We start from the raw sequence: 19,821 nt of genomic DNA on the forward strand, positions 1-19,821 counted from the left end.
ATCGGTTTTTGGGTTAATTTGAATTGTTCAAATTAATAAGAGAGAATTTAATTATATATGATATAATTAAATTGTTTCAATTATATATGATATAATTGTTATATTGTATTTGATTAATATAGTTTAATTAGAGGAAATAAATATTTGATTAAGATTCAAATATATTTTCTATGAATGTGATTCATAGTTGTAAAATTTAATATAAATATAATTTTTATTAAATGTCATAAATTAGAGAAATAAACTATAGTTTATATTGTATATGATACAATATTAAACTATAGGTTATGTGTTATGTTTGATATTACATATAGTTTAATATAAATATGATATGATAAGTTAGTTATCATATTTATTTATATTATTTTATTATTTCGAATAATAAATTCTTATTTTCTCTCCAACCACATTAGCGGGTGGTTATTGGGTTTTGTGGCAAAAAGAAATAAAAGAAAAATAAGTTTTCTTCTTCTTGCTACACAACAATATACTAAACGATTGAAGTTATCTATACGATAGAGACTGCAAAATCGTTTTGTGCTTCAATCTTCTTCTTCCTCCAAACTCAAACAAACCTTCCAAACCAAAATAGTCAGAGCCCACCATCTTGGGTTCTCACACTGAGAATACCAAAAGCTCACTGTGGTGGTGTCCTCTCTATTTGGTTCGTGAAATTCTTGAAGAAGGTCTTTAAGAAGTTGCTAAGTTCGAGGGTCGTGACCATTCAAGAAATTTACAAGAAGAAAGGTTCTTCAAAGGTAATATCTCTTAAACCTTTTTTCCTTGTAAAAAGCATGTCGTAATTTGTTTATGAATGCATATCTTGTATGTTTATTGTAAATTTAGTTTTCAATAAAAATGAAATTTGGACAATCCGCTTCCGCTCAAGGATCTCCTTGTAAAACGAGTTTCTTCAATAGCTATATCACTAATAGGATTTTTCTTTTGCACTGTGCTACATTTGCTAATATTTTAGACGTGATTGCTATATTTGCAACTGACCTTTTAAATTTTCCATTAGGATATTTGTAATAGATAGTAAAATAAGGGGGAAATATTTGCAAATGGAAGTGTTGACTAGTCAACTTTTAAATCTTTTTCTAATTTTCAATTTTGTCCTCCCTTGTCTTGTATTGTAGCAAACCTTCTTCTTCCCTTTCTTTTTTCTTTTTAGTTTTCTTTCTTTTTTTCGATTTTTGCTTATTTCCCTTTTTCTTTCCTTTATCTGATTTTTGTTTATTCACTTTCTTTTTTTTTTATCTTCTTTTCTTTCATTGATTTTTGCTTATTCCCTTCTTTTTTCCTTTCCTTTCTCTGATTTTTGCTTCCTTTCTCTCTTTCTTTCTTTCTTTTTTTTTTTTTTTTTTTTTTAATTTTCTCCTATTTGTAGTTTTTCTTCTTCTTTTTTTTCTTTTAATTTTTTTTCTTTATCCGGTTTTTGCTTCTTCCCTTCCATAGGAATTATGAGGCCGAGTTTCGTACTCAAGATTTGAAAATACCCAATTCATAAGTGATTTAACATCAACAAGTCAATTATCAAGTTTAAGTATTATAACGAAACATTAAATATAAATAGCAAATGAAAATGGATTTGAAAGAAACTATTTTTTTAGTCCACAAATTTGCACTATTTCTAGAAACATTTCTTAAAAGTTTAAAATAAAACTGGAATGGTTATTAAACATGTTTATTTCTCAAAAAATGAGAAATGCGAACGATATTAGACAGGCCCATACTTTTTTCCCTTTTTATAAAACTTTAAGAGTATGATGTCTATTAGAAATAAACTTGAAAAAATGGTATAGATGGCTCCAAATGAAGGGCACAAATTGAAATATTTGTGTATTTGTGTACCGTAATATTTATTTACAAGATCACACAAAGAATATGGGTTTGGTTTGGCCGTTCGTCATTTTTACAGAAGTACCCTTGAGAGGTATAAAAAAGAAAAGGGACCATATAAATGTTTGGAAAGGACAAGGAAATGGACAAAAAGATGGTCAGTAGCTATCATTGATAGAAGCTATCACTGATAGCATGTTATTAATGATAGAAGCTAACACCGATGACACGTTATTGATGATAGAAGCTACCATTAATAGCATGTTATCAATAATAGAAACCACCACTGATAGTATTTTGTTGGTAATAGAGAGCTATCACTGATAGCATGATATCAATGAGATCATTGATAGCATGATATCAGTGAGATCATTGATAACATCTTATCAGTGATGTTATCAATGAAAGAAGCTATCACTGATAACCACGATATGAGTGATAGAAATTTGGTGAAATCTATATATCGAGTTTTTTTTTAAAGTTCATAACTAGTTATAGAAATCTATCATTACTAGCCTTAAGTATTAATGCTTCAAGGCTGATTTTAATTGATGAAAGTCTATCAGTGATAGCGACTGATAGCTATTATCAGTGATAGTCACGATAGAAGATTATTAGTGATAACTATTGTGTTAATCTTTTAAAGTTGATAGTCACTGATGAAAGTCTATCAATGATAACCAATAATAGTTTTTCATCATCGATATAGCTCAATCTTTCAAAGTTGTTGGTTTTCTTTTAAAGATGATAACTACTTATACAAGTCTATCATCGATAGCCACTGATAGCCTTAACTGTTAATATTTCAAGGTTGATTCCAATTGATGAAAGTGTATCAATAATAGCCACTGACAATTTATACAAATTAAAAACAAATATTTCAAGATTGTATTAGTATTTCTCAAATTGAAAGTTGTCACTGATAGCAACTATCGGTGATAGCTTTCAATTTGAAAATCGAAAAAAAACAAGCAAAATGGTGGCTAAGCATGGAATTTTTAGTATTTTACCATTTTTTTGTCTATACATAAAATTATTATATCATTGTACTACATATTCTATTATTTTGAGCTTGAATTTTATTTATGCAATTAATCATTTCCATTAAAATATAGCTCTGTCGGTTAAAATCATCGCACGACCTTAACAAACTAGGATCATGGACTCGGCCCAGGCATTAAGCGTAATGAGCCTTTAAGCAGAGGCCCACATCGCAAGTAATTGAGCCCATTAGGCCCATTAACAGCAGCAGAGCTTAAACCTCCGTGAAACCCACACTCCGATTATCAAGGAGACAAAAATGGTAACTTTATCGGCGACTTCGACGAGCATTGTTGCTTCATGGGACACTCAACAGAGGCTTTCTTACAATCCCAATGCCCCAAAAAACCCCAACAAGAAACCCAATTCTCTATCTCTTTCGCCGACTTCACAAACCACCGGAAATGCTACCTTAACCGCAACGAACATTCGAACCAACCAAATTGTCTCCGACCTCCTCAACCGTCGCAATCCCAGCTCAATTGAAGGTAAATTCATGATGGGGTTTCTCGTTTCTTTAATGGGTTTTCGATTTTCTGCTGGAAATTTTAAAGTTTCTTCTGTTTGGTTGATGGGAATGTCGGGAGGTTTCCGTAGTGTTTTATGCATTGTGGTGTTGGGAATTTGTAACTGAACTCGATTTCTGTCTGATGGAGGAATTTGTTGGTGTCATATAAAAGTAGATGCAATGCAACCGAGAAAAATGGAAGATGAAAAGGCTTGTTGGTTTGGGATTATAGAACTTCAATTTGGTAAAACTTAGCTTTATTTTATTTTATTTTATTTTTTAATCTTTTTTCATTTTCTAGTGAGGGCTTGTTGTATCATATGACACATTGAAGACGTTTGGAAGCTAATCGATGTTGGTTTGGCAATAGTGATAGTGGAAGATAGGGCACAATGGAACCGAACTTAGAAGATTTTAGTAAAAAAAATATCTCATTATCATTGTTTCAACTTTGAGATTTTTTTCATCGAATGTGGGATTTGTTACTTTTAGGCAGCAAATTAGTGGAGCCAGATGGTCTCTATTTGGGATATGATCAGTGGTTGCCAGATCCACCAAAGGTGCAGAAGCCCCGATCCGTGTTCAATGCAGCTTCATTAGCTTATATTGGCGATTGCATCTATGAGGTGTATTTGCAACTCCAACTTTTCGATATTGATATTTTTCTGGAATGTTATGTTTGTTTCTGATGTCCAGAGTTTGGAAGCGTTATATAGAAATTGATGGTAACTTTCATGCCGAGATGATGTTCAATTTGGTTTTCCTTTATGGCTTTACCCCGACCATTTCTGCAACATGCAGCTATATGCTCGCAGGCACTTTCTGTTCCCTCCGTTGAGTATTGAAGAATACAATGACCGTGTTATGGCTGTTGTACGTTGTGAAGCACAAGTATGTCAAGTCTTGCACAAGTTAATGCTTGAATTGAAATAAATCATTTCCTAACAATGTACAATTTTCGTCTTTATAAATATTGTTCTATATCTTATATCCTGATAACTGTCAATTTCTGATTTGAGTATATGGTTGTCATGCAAAAGGACGCTGAAAGTAATGGTATTTCACTTTTGGCTTCCAGTTAGTATGTGGTTGTACGTAAATTGTAAGGCTAGTTTGACCAATGTCCACGACTTTCTCAACTTCTCATGAGTCTCCCGAACCCTCCATCTAGAAAGTAGGAAACTAGCAATGTTCTGTTCCGACTTCTCCTAATATGTAAACAATGAAACCATGTTTGTACTTTCTTGGATCTCAATTCTACAACCATATTGTATTTCGTCTTGTTAATACAGGGTAGAAGGCCCCTATACTCATGCCGATTTTTGTTATATTTCAGGATGTTCTACTCCAAAAACTTCTAATTGATAATTTCTTAACAGAGGTAGAGAGGTCAGTTAAGCATTTCATAGATTGTCTTCATTCCCAACTTTAGTGCATAGAACTCTTCATCAGCACAAAGCGGATAATTTAATTGCCTCTTTAATCCCTATTCCTGTGTATGTTGCAGCCATGAACTTGGGGGGGGGGGGCCCCCCCCCCCCCCGAATTCTGATTTGTTGGATATGATAAATTTTATTGTAGGGACATCCTTCGATGGGGAAAAAATGTTGGTTCCTCCTCTAAAACACGAACAAAAAAACGTGCTGGTGCTGCAGTTTATAATCGAGCATCTTCGCTAGAAACCTTAGTCAGTTTCCTTTAACTTCTTGCTCATTTGAAATAATATAGCCATTTCGTCAAACAAAATGTCTGAAACTTAGTGTTTATATCTTTTGTAGATTGGTTACCTTTACCTGAACAATGTGAAACGGTTGGATGAAATCATGCAAAAACTTGGCTTCTCAACCGATTCATCCTTGCAATTGATTTCAGAGGAATCAAATAGTAAGTTTATTTTAAGAATTGCAATCCCCTTCCATCATATTTTACTGTTTAAGCTTCTAGTAGGATTAGCACCACATCAGCCTGTCAACTTGTGATTACACCAGCTTAGTTCATCCTAATGAGCAAATAATTAAAATATTGAACTAAAGATTGTCTGCTCTTATGTTAATATTCCATTGGCAGCCGTAGGCATAAGTTGTACATGATCTTATTATTTATTCTACTTGGAGTTCAGTAAGAAAATATGATAAACAACCATAGAAACAAACACTTCCGCTTCTAGATCACCACGTGATCGGATCTAAAACCTCATTTATGATCTTGTACTATCTGAGTTTTGTAGCTGGATAGTACATGGGACATTTGGAGTGAGGGAAATAATAGAATTTTGTTAGAGGTCGAGAGATTGGGTGAGGAGGTTTGAGAGGTGGCTAGATATTAAGGCTCATTATGGACATCAGTTACTAGACCACTTTGTAATTATGAGCTTAATCATGTTTTTTGAAATGGGAGTTCGGTTTTGCTCTGTTATCATTGGACCCGTTTCCTTTTTGTTTTGTATGTTCTTATATTTTCTTCATTTTTCTCATTGAAAGCATGGTTTCTTACCAAAAATGATCGCTATCTGAGATCATTTGTTCCCAATAGTTTTCATTCTCCTATGCATTCATTTTGATCCTTTCCAATATGAACTCCCATCAGTTTTTCCACCAGACGACCAACCAAGCAACTGAGCAAGTTAGGTGATGAAGACAATACCTGATCATTATTAAGCTAAACCACAATACTGCGCTAATACTTCAAAATGGATGAATCCATCGATGTCTTTACAATTGATCAGAAATCAATTTGTGGCTACTGGATCTGCATGCTCTCTGTACATCTTACGCCCTTCATTCCAATTCATAAAGTTTTATGCAAAATGGCATGTTTAGCTGACAGTTTTAGTTTTTAGTTAATCTCTTCCTTGTACTTTGTGGGAGTTCTGTAAATTGTTCTATAAAACTCAGTTGTCACTTCCCACTTACCATGTTGTATTCTGATGAAGTGATGATGTCTCCCATTTCTATCTGTAACAACATTGCATTGTAATAGAGATATCACACCTTCTAGGAGATGTTTGGCTCATGATTTGGAAATTGAACATAATCTGTTTGGACTTCATAGAAGATTAGGTTACAAAGACATTGGTTCGGCTTGCGTTGCTCAGTTTCATAATACTGGCTTATGTAACTCGTGCAATTAATGAATTTGTAGCTTGGAATGAGAAAACTGACATACTAAACTACGTGGAGTCTCCTTTTTTCCCCTCAACCCATAAATAATACCACTTTAGCTTTGCTTTCATAAGGCCTAAGAGGAAGAATAAAGTTGAGGCCAAATGATCATAGTTGGACTCAAGTCATACCCAAAGAAGCCCAAGATGACCCAAACAGACAAGAAATGAAATCAGGAGAAACCCACCACTTGGAATTTGGTGAATCCACTCTGTCTCTAGAATGTTGGAGACAAAAAAGACATCTTCAGGAATCTCTGATATATTCAAGAAGTTTCTGAAGCTAACACCACAAAAAAGATAACACAGGCTGAAGTGATAAAAAGGAAGATGATAATTGAGAACTGATATGGAAAAAGGTCGGTTTGTCTGATGACTCCAGTAGGCCCAACAATGGTCAAAGAGTTTTGGATATGGTTTTCTTCATTTAAAGATTAACACGTCTCTCGAGTGTGTGGCAATCCCGTCCCAATTTCAAGGATAACTCTTACCCTTTGCCTTCCAATTCATATATTTCTCTTCTTGTGAAAGAGATGGGAAATTCAATTGGAATTGAGTTCTAAGCCTCTTCACACTCCTTTCTTATCGATGGACTCTTGACGTAATGTTAGGAGATCGACTTTTTTTCAACTTTAACTTGCACCCTCGTGCCATGCATTGGTGTAGTTGGGTTTGTTTGGAATGACTTTTCAAGTGCTTAAAAAGTAATTTTAAAGCACTTGGAAGGTTATTAGAAACAAGTTTATAATCTCATTTTTGCTCTAATTTCTTGTTTTTATCTCCTAACAGGTCTTTTTGTTATTTTGATTCAGTTTAAAAGTATCGAATGAGATTTAATGAAATCACGATCATTTTAATAGTTTTGATTGACATGAAAAATAATATCGAAATTAATTACGACAAAATGGGGACTACAATTCATTGTCCCCCATTTATGGGACTCTAGCTCAAAATTCTGACCAAACATGCTTTCAAAAGAGGCCACTCATATTGGTTCTAACATGGATAAGCATTATGTGTCATCCTCATCCTCTACAATAGTGAACCATATTTTTCTTTCAACCATCACACCCTTCTCTTATCTTACTTTGAATCCCCAAACATAATTTTCAAAACTATTGAGAATCTAAAATGAAACAAGAAACTATTTTGTAGCAATGGCAAACAAAGACACTGGACACAAAAAATTCATAGATCTTTGATGAAGTGGTGGGTTTTTTTTTGGGGGGGGATAAAATGAAATGAAGCTATTGTTGCAAACTCTTTGAAAGCACATCTTTATTATTTTATTTTAATATTTTTCTGTTTTAAAATGTTTGTGGTGGAGATATGGTCTGCCATTGTTTTAAGTGGCTGAAGCTTTGGACCCCCTTCAAGTGAAAGTGACTAGAAAAGGCAAAAAGGTCACAAATTTAAGAACATGGGGTTTGGTCCCATCTCTTAACCAACAAAAATAATGAATGAGATTTTTGAAGGGTTGAGATTGCTTTCCTTACCTTTCAATCTACCAAGTTACTTCCAGAATTTGTATGTTTTGATGTGTTAATAATATATACACGTGGATCTTCCTAGGTGAGTTAAAATTAGATACTTCAAATTCATCGCGTTTTTCTACTTTTTTTTCATTCATTCATAAGTTTAGAAGTATGTTTGAAGAATTATTCATGAATTTTTTTGTATATTTAATGAAGAGCAAAAACAAGCTAATAGAAAATGACTAGGTAATAATTTTAGGAGAAGTTTCTCCTTATTGATTGTCAAGTTTAAGCTTCTTTATAATAATAATAATAAGGTCCAATCCTTCACTGCAACAACTAACCCTATTTCTAATATGTAGCTTAGGGTGTGTTAAAAGGATGCTAGATGCAAGTACTTTTTGTCATGACCAAAAATATTACTCAAATCGATTTATGGAAAATGATATTATTTGTGAGTTGATCTTCTCCTGCATGTTTAATATGTTCAAAAAACTATATGAACACGAGTAATATTTTCAAATGTCCTTTTCCGCGAGCACTTCAATGAGGGAACCAAATGCTTCCTCGAAAGAATGTTATATTAACACAATCAATCATAGTGAACTTTTTTCAAAGTAGTCTTTTAACTATTCAAGACTATTTCTAATCCTTCAAATGTATTTTTTTATATTTCAAATTCCCTACCATTTGATTTCAATATTAAGGTTACTTAGTTTGTACAAAAAAAAAAAAGGACTTACATAGTAAAAAAAACTACTTAACTTCTAATCATTACATACAAAAAGTGGGACAAAAAACCAGCATCAATGTTTTTCATGCAATTAGGATAAGATGCTTTGGTAGAAATTACATAGTGCTATCAAAATGAAACGTCAACTCAAGAAGAATAAAATAGAAAAAAAAAAAAAAAAAAAAAGAGAACCCTTTTATTTTAATTTGGATGCTTTGGATTAACATCAAAATCATTAAAGTGATTGATTTAAATTTTGATCTTTTTCAAAATGGATATGGTTCTTTTATTTATTTATTTTCTTATGGTGTAGTAGGAATCAACTTACGTGTGACAATATTTTTCAAAAAAAAAAAAAATTAATTAAATATGTGTGTCATGATAACTTGTGGTTACGGGAACTAAAAGAAAATGCTTTAACCATCATTAAATTGTTTTTAATTAAACTAACTACCTATGTTTATGACCCTTTCTAATTGACATTTCAACCAACCCTTTTCCCCTTCTCATCCTCTTTTCCTCGTTGGTTTATCTTTTTATTATTATTATTTTGGCCAATCATGAAAGTTGGTTGAGAAGATGAGAGTTATTGATACCAAAAAGAATTAGCCTAAACTTGAGCGTAGTATAAATTAAAATCTCAATCTAAACACTAAAGTCGTTTGATAATCATTTTGTTTTTTTAGAGTTAAGTCTATGAATACTACTTTCATATCTAACTTTCTTCCTTTATTATCTACTTTTTACTAATAGTTTAAAAAAATGAACCAAATTTTGAGAACTAAAACAAGTAGATTTCAAAAAGTTGTTTTTATTTTTGGAATTTAGCTAAGAATTCAACTATTGTACTTAAGAAATATGCAAATCATTGTAAGAAATGAGGATGAAATGAGTTTAATTTTCAAAAAAAAAAAAACAAAAAAACAAAAAAAACAAATGATTACCAAACGGGGCTTAAACTTTCACGAGTTAATCTACTTATATCTTTTTGTTAGCGATTCATGGCTCTTTTCATTCTATTTTATGTAAAATCAACTTAAATCCACATAAATAATGTCACACCCCGCCCTGAGCCTGCACTCCTGAGCCCGAGGAGAGGTGTGAGGGACCGCAGATACCACCTTTTTGTGATACCTACTGTCCAACTGAACCTTAAACAAGAACTGAATAAGTAGGCCCATTTTATTACAACAATGTAACATTTATACAACTCCAAGACTTAACCACAAAGTTTACATCAACAACTGTAAAACCCTCCAGAAGTGTAACTGTGGTTTGTGGCAGACCTTGACCTTGACAGCATCCTGGAACTCTTCACCTTCCGCTACCTAGGAAGAAAAACATGAAATAACAGAATGAGCTTCACAAAGCTCAGTGAATGGTAAGCAGCTTCTAGAGTCTATTTCAACTCATAAATAACGAGCATATCATAAATACGAGATTACATTCAAACTTCAGCCTTAAATGAGTATGTTCTCAACTCTATCTACACTCACGGTAGATAGCTAAACTGATAACTACTTAGAATGAGTACGTTGTCTACCTACATACACGGTAGATAGTTAACTAATACTAATCATGAACGCTTACTCAACTGAGTTCCCTTTTGTTCCCAATGTCTCCTATGTGCACATAGCTCCCCGCGCATGGGCTCAGATGCTAGACCCATCGGCCCTCTGACCATCCCATACGAGGTTCCTCCCAAAAGCTTAGGAACTAGACCTCTTGGTCCCCTGACCATCTCGTGAGGTTTTACTTTCGGGCTCAGGAACTAGGTCTATTGACCCCCTGACCATCCCGATCACATAATCTCATTTTCATGCTAGATACTCATTCATAACACAAGCATATACAATTTAATCTAAAAGATATACTTTGAGACTTAAAGGAAAGTACCACTCACCTTGGTAAGGATAGGAATCTTTCTCTCAAGAAGTTCTTTGATCACCTCGGGCTCCCTTTTGAACCCTAAGATCCAGTTTTAACTTAAAGCTCAGATTACTCATAGTTCTAGGATTTATCTCGAGATACTTCCTTCTACAAATATGCTCTAAAATGTCGCAGGAAGCTTACCTCAAAATCTTAGCTCATAACTTCTCGTGGTTTGGCAGGAAACATCAAAACATCAAGACTGGCCCAGCTTACCTGACAGCTCGACCCCTCTGTCTTGTCCTCATTCTACAGCCCAATTCCTTGGAGCTTCTTCTCCGGCAGCTCTACCCTGAAAACTAGACTCTTTTAGCTTTCAGATGGATTTGGAATCACATCAAATGCACGAGTATTCTGGGAGAACTCCTCGTCCCAAGTTGATGCTACTTCCAGACCTTCCTGTCCGACAGCATCTCCTTCTCTTGGAACTTCATGACCGACACATGGTCTTGCTACCAACGCATGCGTTCTTCATCAACGCGTAGTCTCCTCCCAATCAGCCTTCATACACTCTTATGAATGTCCTTTGAGGAGAATTTGAGTTATGGTCTGAAGTCTTTGGCCCTATGTATAGGCGTCCAAGATTTCTCTAAGGTCGACATCTTTTACTTGGCCGCATGTCCAAGTGTCTTTTCCTTACATTATTAACGCAATCTTGCGTCATTGCAATCCAAGGTGTCTTGCTCCCCTTTTACCAACGTATAGCCCTCAAATTTGCATGTCTTCTTGTGCGTCCACCTCATTTACTTCAGGCTTAAGATTTCTTCCTTACAAGCCATATGTCTGGATGACGTCCTTAGATGCGTCCATCCTTCATATGCGTTCATCCTTTATATGCGTCCATCCTTTATATGCGTCCATCCAATTGCCGCAACCTACCTATGTCTGGATACCACCAATCGGCGCATACGCCCACATGCCTCAGATGTCCTTGGCTCATAGCACATCACCAACGCATAACAACCTTTGGGTCGACTTGGTTCTCAACTCAACACCTCAAGGCATAGCTCACCATCGCATCTCTTATGATCAACGCAACCAACCTCATAAACCTTGTTACCGCAAGCTGTAGCAACGCTTACTCAGCTGAGTTCCCTTTGTTCCCAATGTCTCCTATGTGCATATAGCTCTCCGTGCATGGGCTCAAAAGCTAGGCCCATCGGCCCTCTAACTAAACTCCTCATAATTTTTCAAGAAACTTATGCTCTGAAACTCGGATTTCTATTATTCCTACTTAAACAGGTGTTAAAAGGAGTTAACTAAGTGGAAGTTAAATTCTATGTTGAAGTAAAGGAAATTTCTAAGTGTTGAATAGATTTTCTTTGAGTAGTTTTGAGTTAAGCTTTAATTGATGAAATTTGGCTAAGTGTAAGATCAAAAAGACCCATGCATTAAGAGTTAGGAGACATTAACATATAAGTTAAGAAGGCAACAATGCTTTTGTAAGGTTGGACGTATGATTGGCCGAAGTATTGGTAAGAGACATTGCCAAGAGTTGCCATGCGTTAGCCATGAAGCTTTTAGAGGTTATTTGGGGCGTTGAAGGAAGCCAAAGTGTGGCCAAGAGAAATGCATGCAGCAGCCAATGTCTTGAGAGGTTAGAACAACGCATGCGGCAGTCAATGTCTTGAGAGGTTAGAACAACGCATGCGACAGTTGCGGCAGTACTACGTGAGGGCATGCGATGATGCGGCTGAGGGCATGTGGTGATGCGACCTATGGTATGCGGCCGAAGGAATGCATTGGTAGTAGGCGATAGAGGCATGTGGTGATGTTACGCGATGGATGCGGCAGTGCTATGCGATGGCATGCGGTGATGCTACACGATGGATGTGATGACATACGGCGATGGATGAGATGGATACGATGGATGCGACGGCCTTGCTAAAGTATGAGCTAGGCAATGGAACGAGCTAAGGTAAACGCATGGTGATTTGTCCTTGCGTTGCTAAGGCTTGCGGTAACAAGGTTCATGAGGTTGGTTGCATTGGTCATAAAAGATGCGATGGTGAGCTATGCCTTGAGGTGTTGAGTTGAGAACCAACTTGACCCAAAAGTTGTTATTCGTTGGTGATGTGCTATGAGCCAAGGACATCTGAGGCATGTGGACGCATGCGCCGATTGGTGGTGTTCGGACATAGGTAGGTTGCGGCAATTGGATGGACGCATGTGAAGGATGAACGCATATGAAGGATGGAAGTCATCCAGACATGTGGCTTGTTAGGAAGAAATCTTAAGCCTTAAGCAAATGAGGTGGACATACAAGAAGACATGCAAATTTGAGGGCTATGCATTGGTAAAAGGGGAGCAAGATACCTTGGATTGCAATGACGCAAGATTGCGTTAATAATATAAGGAAAAGACACTTGGACATGCGGCCAAGTAGGAGGTGTCGGCCTTAGAGAAATCTTGAACGCCTATAAATAGGGCCAAAGACTTCAAACCATAACTCAAATTCTCCTCAAAGGACATTCATAAGAGTGTATGAAGCTGATTGGGAGGAGACTACACGTTGATGAAGAACGTATGCGTTGGTAGCAAGACCATGCGTCGGTCATGAAGTTCCAAGAGAAGGAGATGTTGTCGGATAGAAAGGTCTAGAAGTAGCATTAACTTGGGACGATGAGTTTTCCTAGAATACTCATGCATTTGATGTGATTCTAAAGCCATCTGAAAGCTAAAAGATTCTAGTTTTCAGGGTAGGTCTTCCGGAGAAGAAACTCCAAGGAATCGGGCTGGAGAATGAGGACAAGACAAAGGGCTTGAGCTATCGAGTAAGTTGGCTAGTCTTGATGTTTTGATGTTTTCGGCCAAACCACGAAGAGTTATGAGCTAAGATTTTGAGGTAATCTTTCTGAGACATTTTAGAGCATATTTATAAAAGGAATTATCTCAAGATAAAGCCTAGAACTATGAGTAATCTGAGCTTTAAATTGAAACTGGATCTTAGGGTTCAAAAGGGAGCCCGAGGTGATCAAGGAACTTCTTGAGAGAAAGATTCCTATCCTTATCAAGGTGAGTGGTACTTTCCTTTAAGTCTTAAATCATATATTTTAGAGTAAATTGTATATGCTTGTGTTATGAATGAGTACTTAGCATGAGAATGTGATTAAGTGATCGGGATGGTCAGGGGGTCAATAGACCTAGTTCCTGAGCCCGGGATGGTTAGAGGACTAAGAGGTCTAGTTCCTGAGCTTGTGGGAGGAACCTCGTATGGGATGGTCAAAGGGCCGACGGTTCTAGCTTCTGAGCCCATGCGCGGGGATCTATATGCACATAGGAGACATTGGGAACAAAAGGGAACTCAACTGAGTAAGCGTTCATGATTAGTATTAGTTAACTATCTACCGTGTGTGTAGGTAGACAGCGTACTTAGTTATCAGTTTAGCTATCTACCGTGCGTGTGGATAGAGTTGAGAACAGACTCATTCAAGGCTGAGGTTTGAATGTAATCTCGTATTTATGATATGCTCGTTATTTATGAGTTGAAATAGACTCTAGAAGTTGCTTACCACTCACTGAGTTTTGTGAAGCTCATTCTGTTATTTCATATTTTTCTTCCCAAGTAGCAGAAAGTGAGGAGTTCCAGGGTGTTGCTAAGGTTAAGGTTTGCCACAAGCCACAGTTATACTTTCGAAGGGTTATACAATTGTTGATGTAAACTTTATGGTTAAGTCTTGGAGTTGTATAAATGTTACATTGTTGTAATAAAATGGGCCTACTTATTCAGCAGTTGTTTATCTCCTTGATTTAAAGTTTATTGAGTGTAGTAGAAAGGTTCAGTTGGACAGTAGGTATCACAAAAGGGTGGTATCCGCGGTCCCTCACGCCTCTCCTCGGGCTTAGGAGTGCTGGTTCGAGGCAGGGTGTGACAACTTGGTATCAGAGCATAAGTTTCTGGGAAAGTTGAAGGGTTAGTTGATACTAGTTTGGTATCAAAGTATATGTTCTTGGAAACCAGAGGGTTGAGTTAGAAAAACTTGAAGTTTGAGTTTAGTAAAACCAGAGGGAAGTGTAGTAGAGTAAAGGTTTAGAAAGAAACCTAAGAATTAGTCAAGGTAGACTAAGAGGAATGGCAGGAGTGCGGGCTCAGGGCAGGGTGTGACAAATAAAACCATTATTCTCTAAAAAATTCATCAAATAGCTAGAAAAATTATCTTTATTTAGGTCTCGTTTAATAATCATTCGATTTTTTGTTTTTGTTTTTTAAAATTAAGCATATATCTACTTCCACTTTCAAATTCCTTCCTTTGTTATCTACTTTTTACCAATGGTTTAAAAAACCAAAGCTTTTCAAAACTTATTTTTATTTTTGAAATTTTGCTAATAATTCAACCATTGTACTTAGTAAAGATGCAAATGCAAGTCGTTGTAAGAAATGGAGAGGAAGTAGACTTGTTTTAAAAAAACCAAACATAAAAAATGAAATGGTTACTAAATGAGGTTTTAATTATTGTATTTTTCTCTAATTTACAGTAATTCTTACATTTAAAGAAGTCTTATACATTTGTGAAAGTTATGCAATAACCATTTTAAAACGAGTTCTATATTGAGAGTTCAAATTGATTTACTTATGAAAGTTTAGGATTTAAATTGATGCAATTATTAGTCTTGAGTTCAATTAATTAATATAACCCCTAAAGTTTAGGGGCATAAATTAAGTTTATCCAAAAAATTATATTTCGACAACTTCTAATAGCTTTTATAGTTCGGTATTGATGGGTAATCGTACGAATGTGTTTGTGTCGGATAGTTTTGTGGACTTTGGAAGTTTCTAACAGGTTTATGAACTTTCATTTTCTTGTTTAATAAATTTCTTAATCGAGGATTTGATTGTAACAAATTATTGAACTTTCAATTTTATGCTTAATAAATCATTGACCTATTCAACCTTTTTAAAAATTTTCGAACTTATTAAACATAAAATCAAAATTATCATATCTTAAATTTTTTTAAAAATAAAAATTGTTGAAAATACTAGAAGTAGTTGTGTCCTTTGTGAAATGTTAGGAGTACTTTGTCAAATATAGACAAATTTTGTATTAGAGATAATATCGAACCAAATCTTCCCACTTCTTTGTTTAAGGAAAAAAATGAAATTTGATTGTGACAATCTAACTATCATTATAAATATGAAAATAAAATATAATACTTTCAAGTTTCAAATATCAAAGTTAGTATACAAATTCAAAATTAGATGACAAACAACACATCATCACTTTCTTAGCTTCATAGTATTCGTCCAAAACTCGCTTACGTACGCAATCAATATTTCACCGATCAACTTCTCTTTCTTACATGTTCGTTTTGACTTGTTAGCGTAGTGATTCGTCATCTTATGATTAAAAGTACAATACAATCGTAGTTGATCAAAAATTTAATTTTCAATGACTATAAGTCAACTAGTTTAATTTAATTTTTCATTTACCTAAAATTGTGTAGGTCTACATTATCTTCCAATCTACTTCTTCCCCCACAAGAAAAGAGAATAATCTAATTTTCTCCCCTTTTTTCTAATTATTTTTAAAATTACACAAAATGGGCCTAAAGATGAGCCCACATAAAAGAGAAGTCACTAGGGCCCACCAAATCCTAGTTTAAATTTATTGAGATGTGGTTGTGTGGCAAACTCATCCAAAAGCCAAAACAGAAACAAGATAAGCCATTTTCTTCTCTTAATTCACCATTTTTCATGGAAGTTGTTCCCCCTCATCTTGGGTCCCACTGGTTCCTTTTTTGCTGATGTGTCATGCTGATCTGTTTGTATTATCAGACTTTGGACCCCACTTTTCTTGCTGATGTGTGATACCCATCCACTTTTCCATGCTGATGTGGAATTTTAATTTTTCCCCATGCTTATCAACTAGGCTATAGGCCAATCATCAAGGTGGGTATCAAAGTTATCGTTCATCATGGTTTAAATTTCATTTTAAGCAGTTCAGTTCGTTCTTGAAATTTAGTATTTGTTTTATTTTGGTATTTAAACATTTAAAATATCGATTAAATAATATAGCTTCGACATTTAAATATGTGTATTAGTATATTAGTATGAAATTATGAACATTAAAGTCATATAGATTAGAGATAATCATTAGACGATTGAATTTTAGATGAAGAATAATAATTAGCAATGACTAAAATGATTTTTTTTCTAAAAAATTAAAGATTGAAATAGATATTTTAAAATTTAGAAATCAAAATAGAGTATACCAATTGAAAGTTTATTATTTAATTGAAGCCAGCTTTAAAATTTAAAGTTTAAGAAATAAAGTATTATTCGAACCTATTAGAATTTTCTTTTATTATTGAAGTTTTAAATTTGATTTTGTTGATCTTTTTTCTAAATAAGGTAATATTTTTATCTTGGCATCCGCTTAGAAGTTCATCCCAATCCTTATTATTAAACTTCAAATGTTATAATGAATTTAATAGAAAAACTCTACACAACACCAATTTTGAAATGGATAGTTCAATTTTTTGGTTTATAAAATAATAAATAATCGGACAAATTGCATAAACGACCTCTAAAATACAATGATAGTTACAATTATACTCTTAAGTTTTTAATTTTAAAAATTTAACCCTCAAACTTATATAAGTGTTAAAATTTGGTTAAATTAGACCTTACATAATTGCATAAATTATAACATTTGTATAAGTTTAAGGTTCAATTTTCTCATTTATGCGTCCAATTTCTACTATTATTATATGCTTGAGAATCTAATTTTAACACTTGTAAAATTCTAGAGATCCAATTTTTACAATAAAAATTTAAAAGTGTGATCGTAACTACCACCATATTTTATGGTTAGATTTTGTGATTTGCCTTAAATAATTATAATGGGCTCAAAGTAATCTTCCTCGTTTTAGAAAATTCTTTAGAACAGATTGGCTTCCGTAAAAATTGTTATCAAAATATAAAGAGAAAAACCGAGTAAGAATGAACGCTCAAAAAAACAAAAAAACGAAACAGAAAAAACCCAATAAATTTATAGAAATATATTTAAAAATGATTTTACAAGAATATTTGTTTCTAGAATCTGAAAGTGTACAGCAATTATTGTGGCGTCTTTATTTAGTGTGAACAAAAATTGCAATGATAATGATAATAAATATTATTTTAAACTTTAAACTTTAATTAAGATTCCATGATTTTTTTAAAAAAAGAAAAAGAAAAAGAAAAAAAGGAAGATGAAGTGAAAAATAATAATTAAATAAACAATAAACGAAATTAAATTATAAATTGAATTATGGATGTTGAAGCAATTTGAAAATGGATTGAGACTAAAGTCCAATGTGGAGACGATAAACGAGGAATTTTCACGGCCCATGGGCTAGTGGGGACCACATGGAAGTACATTTTTTATTTTTATTATTATTATTTATTCATTTGTATTAAATTTTTATTGACTTGTCAATATTTTTATCAAAATCTACATATTCAATGTTGATATAAGAGGTGGATGGAAGTTTAGATATTTTAACCTATTTAGAAAGTACAATGTTAATTAATTAATTTAAATATTTTTTTTAAAGATTTTTTTTATAATTTTTTTAAAAATTCTATTTAAATGACATTTTAGTGATATTTCTATTGAGATTCTCATACAAGTGAGATCTTGAAATGTATATTTTGATATCACTTTAAAAAAAAAAAATTGAAAAAATGAGCTGGATTTGGAAATGTATTAAATATAAATTCAAGTGTTTGATAATGATGGGATTGACATATTGGGTTTGTGCTCCCACCTAAGCCACTGTAATTCACTCACAACCTCCAAATTTATGATTATAATCTATAAATATGACATATAAAAGAAATAAATTAGATAAAACTATCTAATTTCTATTTGGTTATTAAATTTTAAAATTTTACATTTTTAACTTTTTAATTTTTTATTTCAATTTAATTTCTATCTTTCAAAATGTTACAGTCTTACTATTAAAATTTGAGTTTTATTATAATTTTGTTCCAAATTTCAAAATTTATACTTTTAACTTTAAATTTTTACTAAATACTGACTTTCAATTTTTTGTGTTAATGTCTATTAATTAAAATGATTATGAACTAAAATTTTTAAAAAGTTTTTAATAGTGATAAAAAATAGTAAAGTTTAATTAATTATTATTATTTAAATTCGTTTAAATTAATTAATAGACATTAAAATTAAAGACAATAAGAGAGTATTTAGTGGAAAAATCAAGGTTAAAGGTGTGAAGCTTGAAATTTACGAACCAAATTGAAATAAAATTCAAATCGGATAAAATTGTAACACTTTGAAACAAAAAATAATGAAAACTAGTCTCAAAACCTAGGACTAAAAATGTATTTTTCTCCATATATCACACAGTTTTTTTTAAAAAAAAAAGTACAACAATTGTTGGTTGGGGGAGTTAACCTTCGATCTCTCACTATGGAGATATGTCAATACCACTAAGCTAAGTTCACTTTGCCATATATATGGCACAGTTCAAACATTAGCTAGTTAGCTCAAATTCGATAAATGTCAATCAATTTCAATCAATTTGATTCTCTTTTTTTTTTTTTTTTCATTGGCTTCACGTTTTTAACTAAACAAACAAAAAGTCTCATTGTTCTTGACGTTTACACTAAAAAAACCATAAAATTTGAATGAGACTTCCATACATCAGCAAGGATAGTATGTATGAATAAAAAATATGTATCATGTAGAAATATAATATTCGAGATCTACTAGAAATTTCTAATATCCTAATATACTAATAGCTTATTTATTTGTTGAGACTAAAGTACAAGTGAGGAACTAAGAGTCAAAGGCCCAAAAAATTATGTTTTTAAACCAATCTAATTATGATTTTGAGATTAGGTATCCAATTGGCTAATAAAATTTGTAAATGATGATTAACATGCATTAGAGTGGGAAAAAAATAATAATAAATAACATATGAATAGTTGATGCCAAAATGTAATCCATATACTCTTTACGTAACAATAATAGTAAATTTGCTCGAGAGAGAAAGAATGTGACTTGCAAAATAAAATAAAAAAATTGCATACTAGTGTAACGTTCGTTATATACATTTTGATCCCAAGTAAAAGAAAGTGAAAAGTATAATGAATAGGAATTCGAATAGAAAAGTAAAGTTTGAACCG

At 33.2% G+C, this 19,821-nt stretch overlaps 1 protein-coding gene and 1 long non-coding RNA gene across 5 annotated transcripts; one reads left to right on the plus strand and one right to left on the minus strand.

Annotated features, from left to right (window-relative positions):
- Positions 1–3,116: 3,116 nt before the first annotated feature.
- LOC120073279 (uncharacterized) lies at positions 3,117–6,390 on the plus strand. Of its 4 annotated transcripts, none has more exons than XM_039026134.2 (7): positions 3,118–3,371; positions 3,884–4,017; positions 4,193–4,282; positions 4,728–4,780; positions 4,973–5,078; positions 5,170–5,275; positions 5,990–6,390. In XM_039026134.2, exons 1-7 carry the CDS (start codon positions 3,143–3,145, stop codon positions 6,007–6,009), a joined length of 738 nt encoding a protein of 245 aa, XP_038882062.1. In that variant the 5' UTR covers positions 3,118–3,142; the 3' UTR covers positions 6,010–6,390. The 4 variants fall into 4 exon arrangements, with proteins under 4 accessions (XP_090165010.1, XP_038882062.1, XP_038881983.1 ...); XM_039026055.2 differs by having other exon boundaries at positions 3,119–3,371; positions 5,978–6,390; XM_090308884.1 differs by lacking the exon at positions 4,193–4,282 and having other exon boundaries at positions 3,117–3,371.
- A 3,577-nt stretch (positions 6,391–9,967) lies between these two features.
- LOC150038699 (uncharacterized) lies at positions 9,968–11,323 on the minus strand. Its single transcript, XR_016527230.1, has 3 exons — positions 10,833–11,323; positions 10,663–10,727; positions 9,968–10,087 (listed from the first exon to the last, which is right to left on the minus strand). It is a non-coding gene; the product is annotated as an uncharacterized LOC150038699 (long non-coding RNA).
- Positions 11,324–19,821: the final 8,498 nt, after the last annotated feature.

This window comes from Benincasa hispida, chromosome 1 (genome assembly GCF_027475165.1).
Source record: "Benincasa hispida cultivar pf3 chromosome 1, pf3_genome.v1.1, whole genome shotgun sequence".
NCBI lineage: Eukaryota > Viridiplantae > Streptophyta > Magnoliopsida > Cucurbitales > Cucurbitaceae > Benincasa > Benincasa hispida.